Below are 14,483 nucleotides of genomic sequence, written 5' to 3'. Positions count from 1 at the left end.
TCTGGTAAGTAGATTTTGACACTTGAGGTCACCTGGGGCGGCCTAAAAGGAAGAGCCGTGCACGTGGGCACCGCCACAGACGGCGGCTCTCGGTTCAAAAGTCCTCCGGGGACGGCGGCATCGAATGCAGACGACAGAGCAGCCACATTTTCAGGTGGGAAAAGAGGATTTCCGCCAGTCCTTCACAAGCACCTTCGATTTGCTGACGGTGGAGGAAGAGGTCGGGCGCGAGTAGAGCGAGGCAGGGAGGAAGCTCGGAACGCGGGGAAGGCTGGCGAAACTGTCGAAAAATGGGAAAACGACGGGCTGGCGAAGTGGGGAAACTGCTCTGAGATGGAGCACCGGCGCCACGCCACAGTTCCACTGGCATCTCGTTTCCAGAGGGGGAGCGAGTCGGAGGCACTCAGTGAGATTTTTGTGGTGCGGGTTAGGTGGGGTGGGGTTGGGGGTGGGGCGATTTTTGTTTTGGGAAGCTCTGGCAGAAAACACACACAGACAGGAAATGGTGGACTGCCTCTACATGGAGTGGCGCGGACACACACACACACACACACACACACATACACCCTGATTTCACAGGAACACATGAAATGACCGTCGGCTAACGAACGAGTTAGCGGCTTTGTTAGCGACTCTGGCTACTTTTGCTGATGTTACCATTATACAGGACTGTCTCAGAAAATTAGAATATTGTGATAAAGTATCTTCTGTAATGCAATTAAAAAAACAAAAAATACTTTTTCCTGATATTCTTATATTTTGAGATAGGATTTTTGAGTTTTCTTAAGATGTAAGCCATAATCAGCAATATTAAAATAATAAAAGGCTTGCAATATTTCAGTTGATTTGTAATGAATCCAGAATGTATGACATTTTTGGAGGAGGGACATTTTGCCACGGCAACCGAATAAAGGATTTTGAATAAAAATTCGGTGACTAAAAAATGGCAGGGATGGGAAATTTTGAGGGTCAAAGGTTAAAGCACAAAAGGTTTTACTTAGCTGAACTCAACATTCTGGATGTAAATACTTTTTTTTTGGATCCATTTTAATTATAGAGGTGTAGTACATATTTTATATTTTTATCACGGGAGGGCTCTTCTTCTTGAAGGTCATCTTGTGTCAACCCCCTCCCTCATCTGCTAAGACGGTAGTTAAGTGAAGTTGAGTGAGATCTTTTGCATTTGAGAACCTGTTTAAATGACGTTTTGGGAGGCTTAATTGTGTTTAGCATCACAAAAACAGGATTAGGTTTTAATTCTTTAACCACAAGAGGACTTAGCCTTCTTTGGAATGACGGTTTCCCCACTTAAGGATATGTTGTTCCCTCTGTTATACTGAGGTTGAAATGAACAGACTGGAGGAAAACGTCATGGTTTAAGATAAGATAAGATAAGATAAGATAAGATGAGATAAGATAAGATAAGATAAGATAAGATAAGATAAGATAAGATAAGATAAGATGTACTTTATTCTACAATTGGGAAATTATTGGGCACCAACAGCAGAACATACCAAGAACAGATGGTGACAAGCTAAAAATAAAATAAAATAAAATAAAATAAAATAAAATAAAATAAAATAAAATAAAATAAAATAAAATAAAATAAAATCTTGATACCTTATATAAATAAAAAAAAATGTGCAAAGTACCAATGTGGCAATGTAAAGGTCCCATGGACTTCATTTAAGTTGAATTTTCAACACGTGGGTAAATAGCACTGCTTGCTGGTACTAATCCTGACAAATACTTTCTTTTGTTTTTTTCGAGTTACTGTTGGCCCCCCAAGGGGGTTTCGCTATTGAACCAGAGTATATGTGCGTCCAACGCACAAACATAATAGCCGTGTAATCCGCCGTTAAAGCCTCACGGTCATTTCACATATTTTTCCATGAGATCGAACTTCCGGAAAAAAATAAAAATAAAACAATAAGGATTATTTCACACGGAGAGTCGGAGCGGGGAATGGAACAACACACAGAATCGAGCGCCTCGGATCCGTGAGATCTGAGATCCACCCTTGATCGACTCACTCTCTGTTTCATCTTCTCCCATGTATGAATAATTTACGGTGTGAAGTTATTGAATTTACATACTTTGTATGTGGGCCTCACGGGCGTCCAGCTGGCGTTCAATGAAAGAAATAAAAATTAAATAAAAATGCCTGCGAATCTTTACAGCCCGGGAATCGCACCATCAAGGGTGGAGCAGGTTTGGTGGTATTTCACGGGGAAACGGATCCGACACGGCACAGCGGACAGCCAGTATGCTGTGTGAGATGCCAATGAGAAATGGTGTCTGTGTGTGTGTTTGTGGGTGTGAGCCGACAGGGGTGGAGACAAAACACCAAGGGACATGTGTGTGTGTGTGTGTGTGTTGGCGTCATGCTGCAGACGGATGTTGACCACTTAACAGTTGAAGAGATACACTGAGCTTTCTGGTTCCTTTGTTTCCGGCCGAGGGGTAAAGCAAGAACAGCATCGACGTCACAAGCTGGTGATCGCCATGGTAACCATTCAGCATGCACTACACTGCTTTATCTTTATCAGACAAACTTTAACTTTATTACTGTTCCACTAAGCGCTTTAAATACAGATTTCATTTTTTAACATTTCGTCAAAATAAAAGCAACTTATCTTTAACTCTGTGATTAGAAGCGAAGAGTAATCAATTAATGCATAAAATGTATTACTTTAACAAAAATGTCTCATGCACAATAGTAAGACTCTTCAAACGGAGCAATTCCACCAAATTAATTTAGCAAAATTAATTTCTGGCCACGTTCTGAAACGTTTATTTAATATATAAATAAAACCAACAGGCATTTTATCTTTTCGTAATAATTACGGCTCGGATATGCTCTCCCGTGAATACTCTTTCATTTATTTCCACTTCAATCGATTCCTTTCTTCCAACTTGTGCCCCTCTTGCAATCGTTTTTCCACAACAAATCGCTAAGCGAACCCGAAGTTGAAATGTGAGGTTATTGTTTGGATTACTGAGTTTATATAACAGACGAGGTTGCTTTTTCCTGAATTTTCTCCACGTTCTCTTTACATGTCTTGCTGAGGAACACGAGGATCCGGACACCGGTGCTAGCGGTAGCTAGCGTCGCTAGTGCACAATCATGTTGATGCCGCAAGTTCACGTCTCTTCGGAGTCGACTTTAAGGTAATTAAACATTTCCCTTTATTCTTTTTCTGTATCCTTCACCTTGAAAAACAAGTTGTACTGCAAAACGTTAAAAGAAATGCTTCAGTCACTTTCCCCTATTCATTAAGATGTTAAGCTCAGATTAATTTCCTTCTAATTTCCAATTTTTTTTTATTGAACCATTTTGTGGTATTCGTTTCTTTTTCTTAACGCCACAACTAAGTCAGAGCTACTGAAGTAAACTTTTAATTACATTTTTCGTGTAACTAGGTGTCCTGTGATCAAGCCAGAGAGTCGACGAAGAGGCAACCGAGAAACCCGACGACAGGCATAGATTTGATGTCACCCGATTAGCTAGTGACATTGTAGCTTTTTTTTTTCGGGACCGATGTGCGTCGTTCACCCCTCGGAGAACATTGAAGGAATGCCGTCAGTGTATCCCTTTCAAGACCCACAGGTGAGACCACAGTGTGTTTCGTTCTGCAGGTGGAGCCGAGAGCGGGAGCAGCGAGGTAGTGAGGGTGAAAGTGCAGGTAGTGAGGGTGAAAAGATGAGCTGCTGCTTAGAGAGGTCAAAGGTCAGGGAGAAGCGAGCTGATTGGTTGACGTACCGACGGAGGTGGGCATCTCGCCCCACTGCAGCACCACGTCTTTGGTGATGCGTCCGTAGGTGTTGACGTAGACACCCTCATCCTCGTAGCACAGCAGCATCTCCATGCCGTCCGTCTTGGGCAGTACGACGATTGCGTGCGGGGTCACCTGACCCTGAATCTGCCGGGGCGACACACGGGAGGGGGTTGGAGGGGGGAGGGAGGGGGTTGGGGGGGCAGGGGGTTATTGAGGTGCCTCGATCCCCTCTCCCCACCCCGAGAGAGAAAATGCTGCAACAGTAGCGTCGGCCGTCTCTTCAGCCGCGCAATCACCATGGTAACAGACATGGGCACAGCGTGAGCCGTGACAGCGGTGTGAGGCGGTTGCCGTGGTAATTGCCTCCCGCCCCTGTCCATCCCTGACTGTGACCAGGTCGGGGTTAGAAGATGCTGCTGACTCATCCTCTCCATCAGATCATGACCGTATCCATCCGTTACATCAATCCGAAGTCATAACTCACTCATGAAGTGACAATATTCCGTCACGCACACGTGTATTTTCTAGCACTCTTCCCATAAGTCTTGTTGCATCGCTCCTTCATTAGTTTCAGCTCATCTCATTCGTTTGTTCGCTCATTTGCACAATCAATCGCACCCTTCATCCAGTCACTGATTCATCGACCAAGGTCATCCCTCCTTTCAATCAATTAATAATGCATTCATTCATCAGAGAACCCATTAAAAAAAAAAATCACAGATCCACAAAGTCCACGCAGATCCTGGCAATGCCATCTTGAAAAAGCGTACGTTATTCAACGCTTTTATTTCAGGGAACGTTTGCTCCCGCACAATGTCGCTGTCTCTCCCGTCAACTTTTGAGGAAATGAAAAGGAGTGAGGAGCCTGTGTGTGAGTGTGTGTGTGTGTGTGTGTGTGTGTGTGGGAGCTGTTTTTATTTGAATAAGTGAGCGAGTGACAAGTGACTCAGAGTTTTTTTACAAGCGATCCCATTCTTTGAGGCAAAATAAGCGCATTCATTTTTACACCCCCCAACTGACTCATCTCATTCCTTCCTCCTTTCCTTCCTTCCGACACTCACTCACTCTCACTTCTCCTTTTCTTCCTCCAGCCTCCGATTGATTCATTCATTTGTGCTACCGAGCCCTTCATTCAATCACATGCACGAACCTGAGAATGACTCCTTGACGGCACGGTACTCCAAATTTACACCTTCACTCACTGGGCCAGTTAAGGGATTCGGGATTTGATTTATTCACTCGCTCATTTGCTGCACCCAATCTTACTTGTTTACCCTTTCACATATCCGGCGGCTCAGAATGACTCATTCACTCTCCCACACATGTTCTTTTAGTCATCAGCCCACTCACTTCCTTTAACGCTCACTTGTTCATTTGTCTTCGTTCTTTAATGACATTCACTCGCTCATCCGCTGTTTCATTCATGACAAGGGTAGTCTTAAAAAAGCGGGACATGCTTGTATTTCTTGGTTTACAAATAAGAGTAGCAAAAGACACATGCGGCCCACGCAAATGCACACGCACTCGCACGTGTACGCACGCAACCCACTTACATGCGAAGGTATGTAGATGTCGTAGGGGTTGCCGGAGTCGACGTCAATAACATGGAAACCTGCGCTGGAGCCGTAGATGACCTTTAACCTCTGGCCCTCCTCCACTGTCAGGTCCACAAGGAGGGGGCGGTGCTGCAGGTCGGTGAAAGACTGACAAGAGACACAGGAGTCACAGGAGCTACAAAGGCTGGCTTACGGTTGGCTTATGTTTAAAAAACAAAAAATTGGTTCTCTCGGGTAGCGTTTAAGCACAAAGATTTACGAGCGGCTAATATTTCCAAGACTAAATCTAAGGAGGCCTCCTACAGCTATTCTGTGAACGTTAGCAAGAGGATATCAGCGACACAGGCCATCTACCATCGGGGTCTCGGTGCATTCAAACTTCAGCCGCATCATCAATCGGCTCATATATATCTTGAATAAATCACTTTTACCAACAGATTACCAAATTGATTGGTTGATTGAGTTCTTAACTAAATGGGTGCGCATCATTGCATGGCGGTTTCAATAACAATACCACAACAATCACAACTAGCTGACAGTTGGCTCACGTTATAGACAAAAGAAGCAGTAAAGGGTCGGACTTTAAGCACAAACACAAGGTTGATATTTACGAGACTAAATCTAAGGAGGCCTACTACGTTAGCAGCTGACCCTATTCTGTGCACGTTAGTAAGAGGATATCGGCAACGAAGAACATCGGCCATTGGGGTCGCAGTGCATTCAAACTTTGGTTATTTAGCTCATCCACATCGTGGATAAAACACCTTTACCAACAGAATACCCGATTCATTGCATGGTGGTTTTGCTAACAATACCAAAACAGTCACAACTAGCTGACAGTTGGCTCGTGTTTTAAAAAAGAGAAAAAAGGTAAAAGGTCTCGGGTCCGATTTTAAGCACAAACATGAGGATTTCAGTGCGGTTAACATTTACGAGACTAAATCTAAGGAGGCCTCGGAGCTACATCAGCAGCTAACCGTATTCTGCCAACGTCAGCGAGAGGATATCAATTAGCACTACTATGTTGCCCAGGGTGACGTTCACACTTAAGGCATAATCACCCAAAGTGCCCTGGTGTCATTTACCACGGGTGTGATGCAATATTAACTATTTGGTGACCGCAACGCTCTTGCGCAGCAAGTTAATTACAATAATAATAATAGTACGGTAATACATTTTATTTAAGGCACCATATTCGACACTCAAGGACAAAGTGCAGGCATATACATATACACAAAATGGAGATTTATAAGAAGCAATACAAATAAAAATAGAAAAAATGGTAAAAGTTAACTAAATAAATAAAAGATAAAAAAATAAACAGAGCAGCTCGTGGCTGCTTTAAAGAGATGTATAACTACCCGTTAGCTAGAGGGTTAGCTAGACATGTCAATCAGGAAAAAAAGAAGGCAAGTGAGAGCCCAGCTTTCCTCTGATCTTCCCACACGACTCCAAACTTTATTAGTTTTTTTTTAAAAATGAAATCAGTTGAATTGGATCTTGTTATGCAATCTCCCCATGTAGCCTTTCTGAAATATATTGTGCCGATACAAACATCCTGTATCGGCACACAAACTTTGATAAGAAACCATCCTCAAGAAAAAAATGCTTGAAGGCTAAGTACTTGGTGTAAAACTATTAAAATTCAAAAATATCAAGGGGGATCCAAACAAAACATAGCCTCGTCTAGCTGCTCCATGCGGAAATACTGTTATTGTTTCTAAAAAAAGGCCGGAGAAAAGGCTCTTACCTTGAAGGCCATAAACTTGTGGTAGGGTTTAGGAGCCCAGGCATAGATCTCCACCGCGTTCTTCAGTGCGATCACCAGGAACTTAATCCTCTCGTACTTCACTGCAAGAGAACATCGCTTTCAATTCACTTTTCAAATTTTTAGAAAAGGAATACATACACAAATAATAATAATAATGAAGCTCAGACCAATCTTCTTCTTTTTCTCCTTTTGGCTTTTCCCTACAGGGATCGCCATAGCCAATCAACCTTCTCATTACATTACATTACAGTCATTTAGCAGACGCTCTTATCCAAAGCGACTTACAAAAATTGCAATTCTCCATCTAACCCTTCTCCGTATCCTCCTCTCTCACACCAGCTACCTTCATATCCTCTCTCACTCCATCCAGAAATCATTCCCTTGGTCTTTCTCAAGACCTCCTGCCTGGCAGCTCCAGTTCCAGCATCCGTCTACCAATATATTCCATCTCCCTCCTCTGTACATGACCCAACCATCTCAGTCTTCTCTGACCTTCTCTCCAAAACATCTAACATGAGCCAACCCTCTGATAACAATATTAACAATAAGAACAACAGTAATATTAATAATAAGTACATTTCCAGTATTATTTTGAAATAGAGCTCATATTTCATATAAAATTAATCTTAACAGGTTAATATTGATATTATTATTATCCTGCACTCATGAAGGCGGAGGACACCCTGGACTGGTCTCCAGTCAATCGTAGGTCCACATATTTAGACAGACAACTGAGGAAACTGGAGAACCCGAAGGAAAGCCATGCAGACACAGGGAGAACATGCAAACTCCACACAGAAAGGTCCCCTTGTTGGAATCAAACTAGGGTTCTTTATGCTGTGAGGCCAAAGCGCCCATTGTATGTTATTTATTATTTAGCACTCACGTGTAACACTTGTGCCTCCTTGAATTGAATTGTGTGTGCTTGTACATGTGTTAAAAGGCCCCTTTTTCATATTTCTTATTTTTAATGTTGGTTGTGTTTTGTCTCAGGATGATGGGAGTTTTAAAGACACACACTCACCAACTTTGTAGTGCACGCAGCCCTCCAGGTCTCCCACCGTGATCCAGCCCTGCTTCTTCTCCACCTCTGGGTCGTTGTGTAATATCCTGTTCCTCAGCCAGGACAGGTAGTAAACACGCAACTTGTTCTTCTTCCCTGGTTGGCCAAACACACACAAACACACTTCTATTTTGCCTTCTATTTCTATTTAAAGTAAAACATCGATTTTTAAATAAAAATTAGGATTTCCACAGTGCTAGCAAAATTGCAAAACTAAACAAAAAAGTTTAAATAAAAAAATATTTTTTGTCTGATTTTTTTTTTTTATCGAGAATTTTCACAAAAACACACCGCTAAGAGCCAAGAGAGCAGGACACACACACACACACGCACGCACAAGGAAATGTTTGTCTTCTATTTCTCTTTTAAGTGACCAAATTAATATTGCTGTTTTTTTTATCTGATAAACATTAAGAATTATCCAGTGCAAACAAAGTTGCAAAACTAGATAAAAAAGTTTTAATAGAAAGCCTATTTTTCTCAAAATCTAATATTTTGAGACAGTTATAGATCTCTCACAGAAAGTTTATTCCAATTTAAAGTTATTTTCCAAGTTGTTCCAAGTTTATTATTTCACCAAATGAATAAGGCCAGTTTTTAATCGTTTTCCCTGGCTGGAAAAGTTCAAATTCAAGCTTTTTTCCGAAAGCTAAAATATTTTCCACACTTTCCAAAATTTTCACTGAATCCGCGCAGAAAACATATAGACACGCCGTGGTGGCCTGCGAACTACACATGCACTCACGCACACATACAAACACACACACACACACACACACACACACACACACACACACTCACAAAGACGCACATCGACACAGAGAACTTCTATTTCTATTTAAGTAAAATATTGCTTTTTTTCAGAGTAAATTCCAAGGAGATGAATATTACTATTTTCTCTGACTCTTTTTCTTTTGTTTTATAGATAAACATCAAGAATTCCCCAGTGCTAACAATGTTGCAAAACTAAACCAAAAAGTTTAAATAAATAAAATTATTATTTAATTTTTTCCCCCAAAATCTAGAAAACACAGAACGTTTGTCTTTTATTTCTATTTAAACTAAAATATCGCTAATTGTAAAGCAGAAAGCTTCTTCCTGTAGATGTTGAGATTGAATGGCGTGCGTGTAACTGGGAAACCTGTGAGCTGTATTTAGTTTTTACCGTAATCAGCTGAAAAATTGCAAAAAAAAACCCCAAGAATTAGAAATGAGATAATAATGTGTCTGATTATGAATGAGGAAAAAAACCTTAAAAAATCCGAAAACAATAATGTTGAATGAAATTCCATGAAGTGAAGGTTGTTAAAAGGACAGGTGGATTGCCTCCATCCTGACCTGAGATGGTGACCAGGACATTCAACCCCTCCAGGACGTCCATCTGTTGGAAACGGCGCCGGTTGATCAGGTTGTAGACCTTCCCTTGGCCGCTCCTGTCCAGCAGCATCAGCCCGTTTTCGGTTCCCACCAGCAGGTTGACCCCTGCAGGGACAGAGAGTGGCGTTACAGCGCACAGAGAACGGTGGCAAAAAAAGGCGGCGGGGTGGCCGAAGTCTCACCCCACAGGGCCGCGCACAGGATCTCCGAGTTGAAACGCTTTTTGTATTTGCGAATCTCGGGCGTGTCGCTGTGCGGCCGGATGTTGGTGGGGTTGACGTTCACCACCGAGATCTTCCTGGCCTCGTTGAGCCGTGCTTGCTCCTGTTCGTGCTCCTGCTTCAGCAGCTCGTCGGCGAGCAGCGCTGCATGGGCCAGGAAACACCAGGATTAAAACTTTTTTTTTTTTTCCACAGCGATGCTACAAATGATCTTATTTTTCTTTGCCTAAGAAGGGCTTCTTTCACACGACTGGATATATAAAAAAAATAAATAAATAAAACAATTATGATAATGCTTTAATTACGTAAAATATTTTTCTTTCTTTGCTACGTTCTAAAAAAATTGCGGCCTTTTTTCTGCACCATTAAATTTTCATCTCTCGTTTTCAGGTGAGTATTAAATAATTTAATGTTGAATAAATTACCATGTATTTATTTGTTCAATGGTGTTCTAACAGAGTTCAGGGAACCGAACCGGAGAATCACACAGTAATTTATTTCTAAATGATAGCAGTAAAAGAATAGAATAACTTGTAATAAATGGAATGCAATTTTGTTGAAGATATAAATAAAGAGACGTGGGTGATTTATTGTCTTTCTCATATTAAAATTCATAAAAGTCCATGTCTGCCAGTTAAACCTAACTTTGCTAATAAAAAACAGTCATAAATATAATACATTATTACTGATATAAAAAGATATACTGATATAAAAAATGAATAGTAAGATAAAATTTGTGGATTCCATGAGAGAAGAAGATACACACATGATGCTGAGATGTTATCATCATCTTCCGTCGGGGACGTGCCGTAAACCCGCGGGTCCACAAACGGCGTGAAGGAAGCCTTGGAGCCTCCGCCAACGCCCATCCCGTACTGTCAAACACACACACACACACACACACACACACACACACACACACACACACACACACACACACACACACACACAGAGAGTCAGTGCTGGCCTTCACCTGCCGGATCCTTACCCAGGGGGGCGGCATTGAGGACGAGCCACAGCCTGCTAGCTGCCGGTGTCTGTCAAATTAAAGAAAACAGTGAAGTTCACGAGGCGGCGGCCTTCCTCTGGGCGAGGCTCCACCTGCTCAGGCACGAAGATCCGCCCGGTCGCTCCACAAGGGGTCTGATCCTCCATGACCCGAGCCGAGTTAAGTCCTCAGCGTGAATCATTATATCCAACAAAGTAATATATTTTTTAAATGTTTTGGCAGCATATTTTGCTAATTTTAAGCAAATTTTTGAGCTAACCTAGCATATTATCCTTTTTTTTTTTTAATACTACATTCTCACTTAGTTATCAGGTGTTCTACCACTTTTTCCATTTTTTTTGTAATTTATTCCTTCGCTCTTCTTCTTTCAGAGGAAGCGATAATTTCCCCAAAATTTCTTGCTATTCTTCAAGAAGTCGGAATAATCAACAATGGGTCTCTAAATATTTTTGGAACTAAAACATTTCTGCATCGGATTAATGAATGAATGAAGAATGATGTATTTCATTTTGAAAAAAATAAAAAATAAAAAAATAAAAACAATGACAGTATCCCTGCTGATTGCAATCGTTTCACCGACTTTTATTTTCACGTTTCAAACTCACTGTTTACTTTCTTTTGATCAAGAGCACGTGGCCGGGCATTCAGAGGGTGGGAGGGGAAGAGGGCTGCGTTGCATTTCGAATTAAGAGGCTGGGAAACCGAAAAAAAAAAAAAAAAAAGGTGAGGGAAAGAAGGTTCACACGAGCAGAGCAGGGCGGGAAGAATTTCCTAGGAGGATCCAAACACAGGAGAATGACAAAGATCTGAAGACTTCTACATCCTCCACCTGCAAACGTCTGGAAACCTTGCATTTTATTTTCCCAAACAAACCCTCTCTCCCTTTCCCCTTTCAGCCCCGCATCAGAAGATGCATATTTTTGTGTGTGAATTTTATTCCTTATAATTCTTTTGTACTAATACAACGGCCTGCAGAATAGCATCGGTACTGAGGTAATTGCCGCAAGCTAATTGCTAGCTTGTTTCCCACCCTGCCAGGGGGAGCGGTTGGCGACGGGGTTGTGGGCAGGTGTGGGGTTGGTGGTGGGGAGGTCGGGTGGCAGACACGAGGGAGGGGGTTAGGGTGAGGACAGGGTGAGGCGGGTGGCAGCCGGGATCAAGGTGCAGGGGGATTCGGTGGCCAAAAATAAAAAGAAGGCCGGACACCGATCGACCTACTTGGGCGCCTGGGGCGTCACCGGGGGAGGTGCTTTGTTGCACCAGATCGGGGAGGTTTGCTTTCCCCGCGAACAGACTAGCGAGGCCGGAGAAACCATTGCTGGCGGTCGAGCTCCGCCTCCGTTTCTGGAAAAAGAGAGAGAGGGTGGCGGGCGACTGTGCTCAGGATGTTGCACACCCCACTGTTATTTTCTTTGAGAATGTTGATTTGTGGTAACTGAGTAGATCCAAGTAGTTCTTCAGGAAAGACAACACAAAAACTATAGCTGCTCACCGGCTGCTCAAGAAAATGACGTTTGTCGTTGTGAGCGCGTAAAATGTTGCCTTTCGAATGTGAACATGATCCCTAACGCGTTTGAGGATGCAACAATTTAAGATAAATAGTTGTGTGTTTTGTTTTGACATTGTGTTAGCTCGTCATACCTCCAGGTCCTAGCTAAGGTGCTGTTAGCTCGCTTCTCAAAAGTCCCCCAGGGCTAGCTTGTTGTCCTCGTGCTAACGTTTTTCCAGAGCAGGGCTAGCTATTGCTGTTAGCTTCAGCTACGTGGATTATAGCGTGGTCAGTGTTAGCGTGGTGGACGCTCTCAGTGGGCGTGGCTAGCAGATATGCAAACATGCACGTTTCAGCATCTGCGGGTTCACATCAGTGCTAGCAGTAGACTGGGGTTAGCGAGGGAAAAATAGCTCAGCGGGTTAAAAGTCGTGATATTGACTCACCTCGCGCATCACCAGGGTGCCGTCCTGAGCGCTGTTGCCATAAGCGTCCATGTGGGTGTCATTGTGGCCTCCCATCATGCCAAAGGGCTCGTTGGCACCTTGACTCGCCGCCGGCCTGAAAGACACACAAAAAAAAAAAACAACTTTCAGTGTTTCTGTGAGGAGGATGATGATGAACAATCATGAAGATGAATGAAGGTCATATTTTAAAAAACGCATATTGAAAATAAATAAGTATATTTTTCTTCTAGGTGAAAAAGAAGTGTTCACTCACATAATGCGAGGGATGTCGCTAACGGCAACCGTCCCATCATTGGCCCCGCCCTCGCCCTCCTCATCCTCGCTGCTGTGGGATTCTTCACTGGAGGAAGAGTAGTCGGTCACCTTGACGGGCGGGCGGCTGGTTTCCTCGCCTTGCCGCAGCTCTCGCAGCTCTTTGGCCAGAGCGGTCAGGTCCTGGAGGAGGGAGAGGCAGCAGAGAAGCTCATGGACTCTGGGGTCCTGTCAAAATAAACGCCTCTCCGTGGAAACAACGCAGTCGTGGCGATAGGGAGGGTTTGAGCTGCGGTTTGTGCTTCAAAGAAAATTTTAAAAACAAAACATGCAAACAACAAAGTTCAATTTGTTAGTAAAAAAAACAATCAGGCATAAGTGCGCAAGGCTCTTACTAAGATTTTTTAAAATCAATTTCTGGTAAACTGATTTTTTTTTTTTTTTTTGCTCAAAAATCAATGGAAATAAAAAAAAAAAAATTTGGTGATCAATCGCTGGGAGAGAAAGTCAATCAAATCAAAACATGCAAGTAAGGCTGATGAGGAATTATAAATGAATTACTTCATACTAAGATTGAACTGGTACATTTCCTCAATAACATACATATTTTTCAGGTTTATTTTTCCTCATAGAAAAAGTTATCACGATCAACTGAAAAAGCCCTACTTTTTTAAAAATATCAAAGGAGAACACTTTCAAACGGGTCACTTCATCGATTAAATCGACCAAATAAGCGGCGCTGGGGATCCTAGCGGGGGGGGGCGGACTGGCCTTTCATTAAACACCAGGCTTATATCAGACAGAAAATGCACGTTTAATTATAAAGATTATCCGAAAGCAATTTCCTGCTGCCAGGAATGAATATTTCTGATAGGTTCTTTACGGATTAGCTAACAGGATGATATACAGCTGTAGAACATTGTTATTATTACATTGTTATAACACACACACATATATGTAGTTAAAATCTATGGAGTAATTTCATTTGTTACACTTGTTTTGTTTTGTTACTCATTTGTTATATTTTTTTCGGGGGGCGTCAGGGAGTAAAAAGTTGTAAATTCCTATCATTCTTTTTCTTAGGATCATCATCCCTTTAAAACCAGTGCTGCCAATTGAGCCCGGAGGAAAGGCACGCTGCTCGGCGCGTGATAATCCCAGCCGTGATCAGAATGAGCCAGAGATTAAATATACGGGACTAAATTTAAAAAAAATGTATATATATATATATATATATATATATATATATGATAAAGTTATATAAAGTTACATCATGCCTTGGGGATGGCGGGGGGCGGGGTCAAAGGTCAGGGAGTTCTTTTTGTGCATGGCATATTTCAGGAAGGTATTGGGAGTCGGTGAGGAGAGGTTTAATTTTTCCGGGGGGTGAAAGGGCTTACCAATTCCTCCTGATGAGGGACAAAGAAGGGAGAAAATGGGGAGTGAGAGAGAAAGAGAGAGAGAGAATGGCATGAAATGGACGCATGAGAGCAGAGAAG

The 14,483-nt window shown here is 42.4% G+C and overlaps 1 protein-coding gene across 1 annotated transcript in view; it reads right to left on the bottom strand.

The window, feature by feature from the left end:
- tnikb (TRAF2 and NCK interacting kinase b) overlaps positions 1-14,483 on the bottom strand; it is a 58,752-nt gene that overhangs the window by 6,013 nt on the left and 38,256 nt on the right. The window contains 10 exon segments of the mRNA XM_086150747.1: positions 3,764-3,923; positions 5,333-5,482; positions 7,086-7,186; positions 8,131-8,265; positions 9,508-9,651; positions 9,729-9,911; positions 10,534-10,642; positions 11,995-12,120; positions 12,712-12,826; positions 12,986-13,167. Of these exon segments, the coding sequence (XP_086006873.1) occupies positions 3,764-3,923; positions 5,333-5,482; positions 7,086-7,186; positions 8,131-8,265; positions 9,508-9,651; positions 9,729-9,911; positions 10,534-10,642; positions 11,995-12,120; positions 12,712-12,826; positions 12,986-13,167 (1,405 nt within the window).

Source organism: Fistularia commersonii, chromosome 8 (genome assembly GCF_037954325.1).
Source record: "Fistularia commersonii isolate RoL2024-O1a breed Wild chromosome 8, RoL_Fcom_v1.0, whole genome shotgun sequence".
In the NCBI taxonomy this organism is placed as follows: domain Eukaryota; kingdom Metazoa; phylum Chordata; class Actinopteri; order Syngnathiformes; family Fistulariidae; genus Fistularia; species Fistularia commersonii.
The sequence above is the reverse complement of the archived record's forward strand: the minus strand, read 5'-3'. Positions and strand labels throughout refer to the sequence as shown.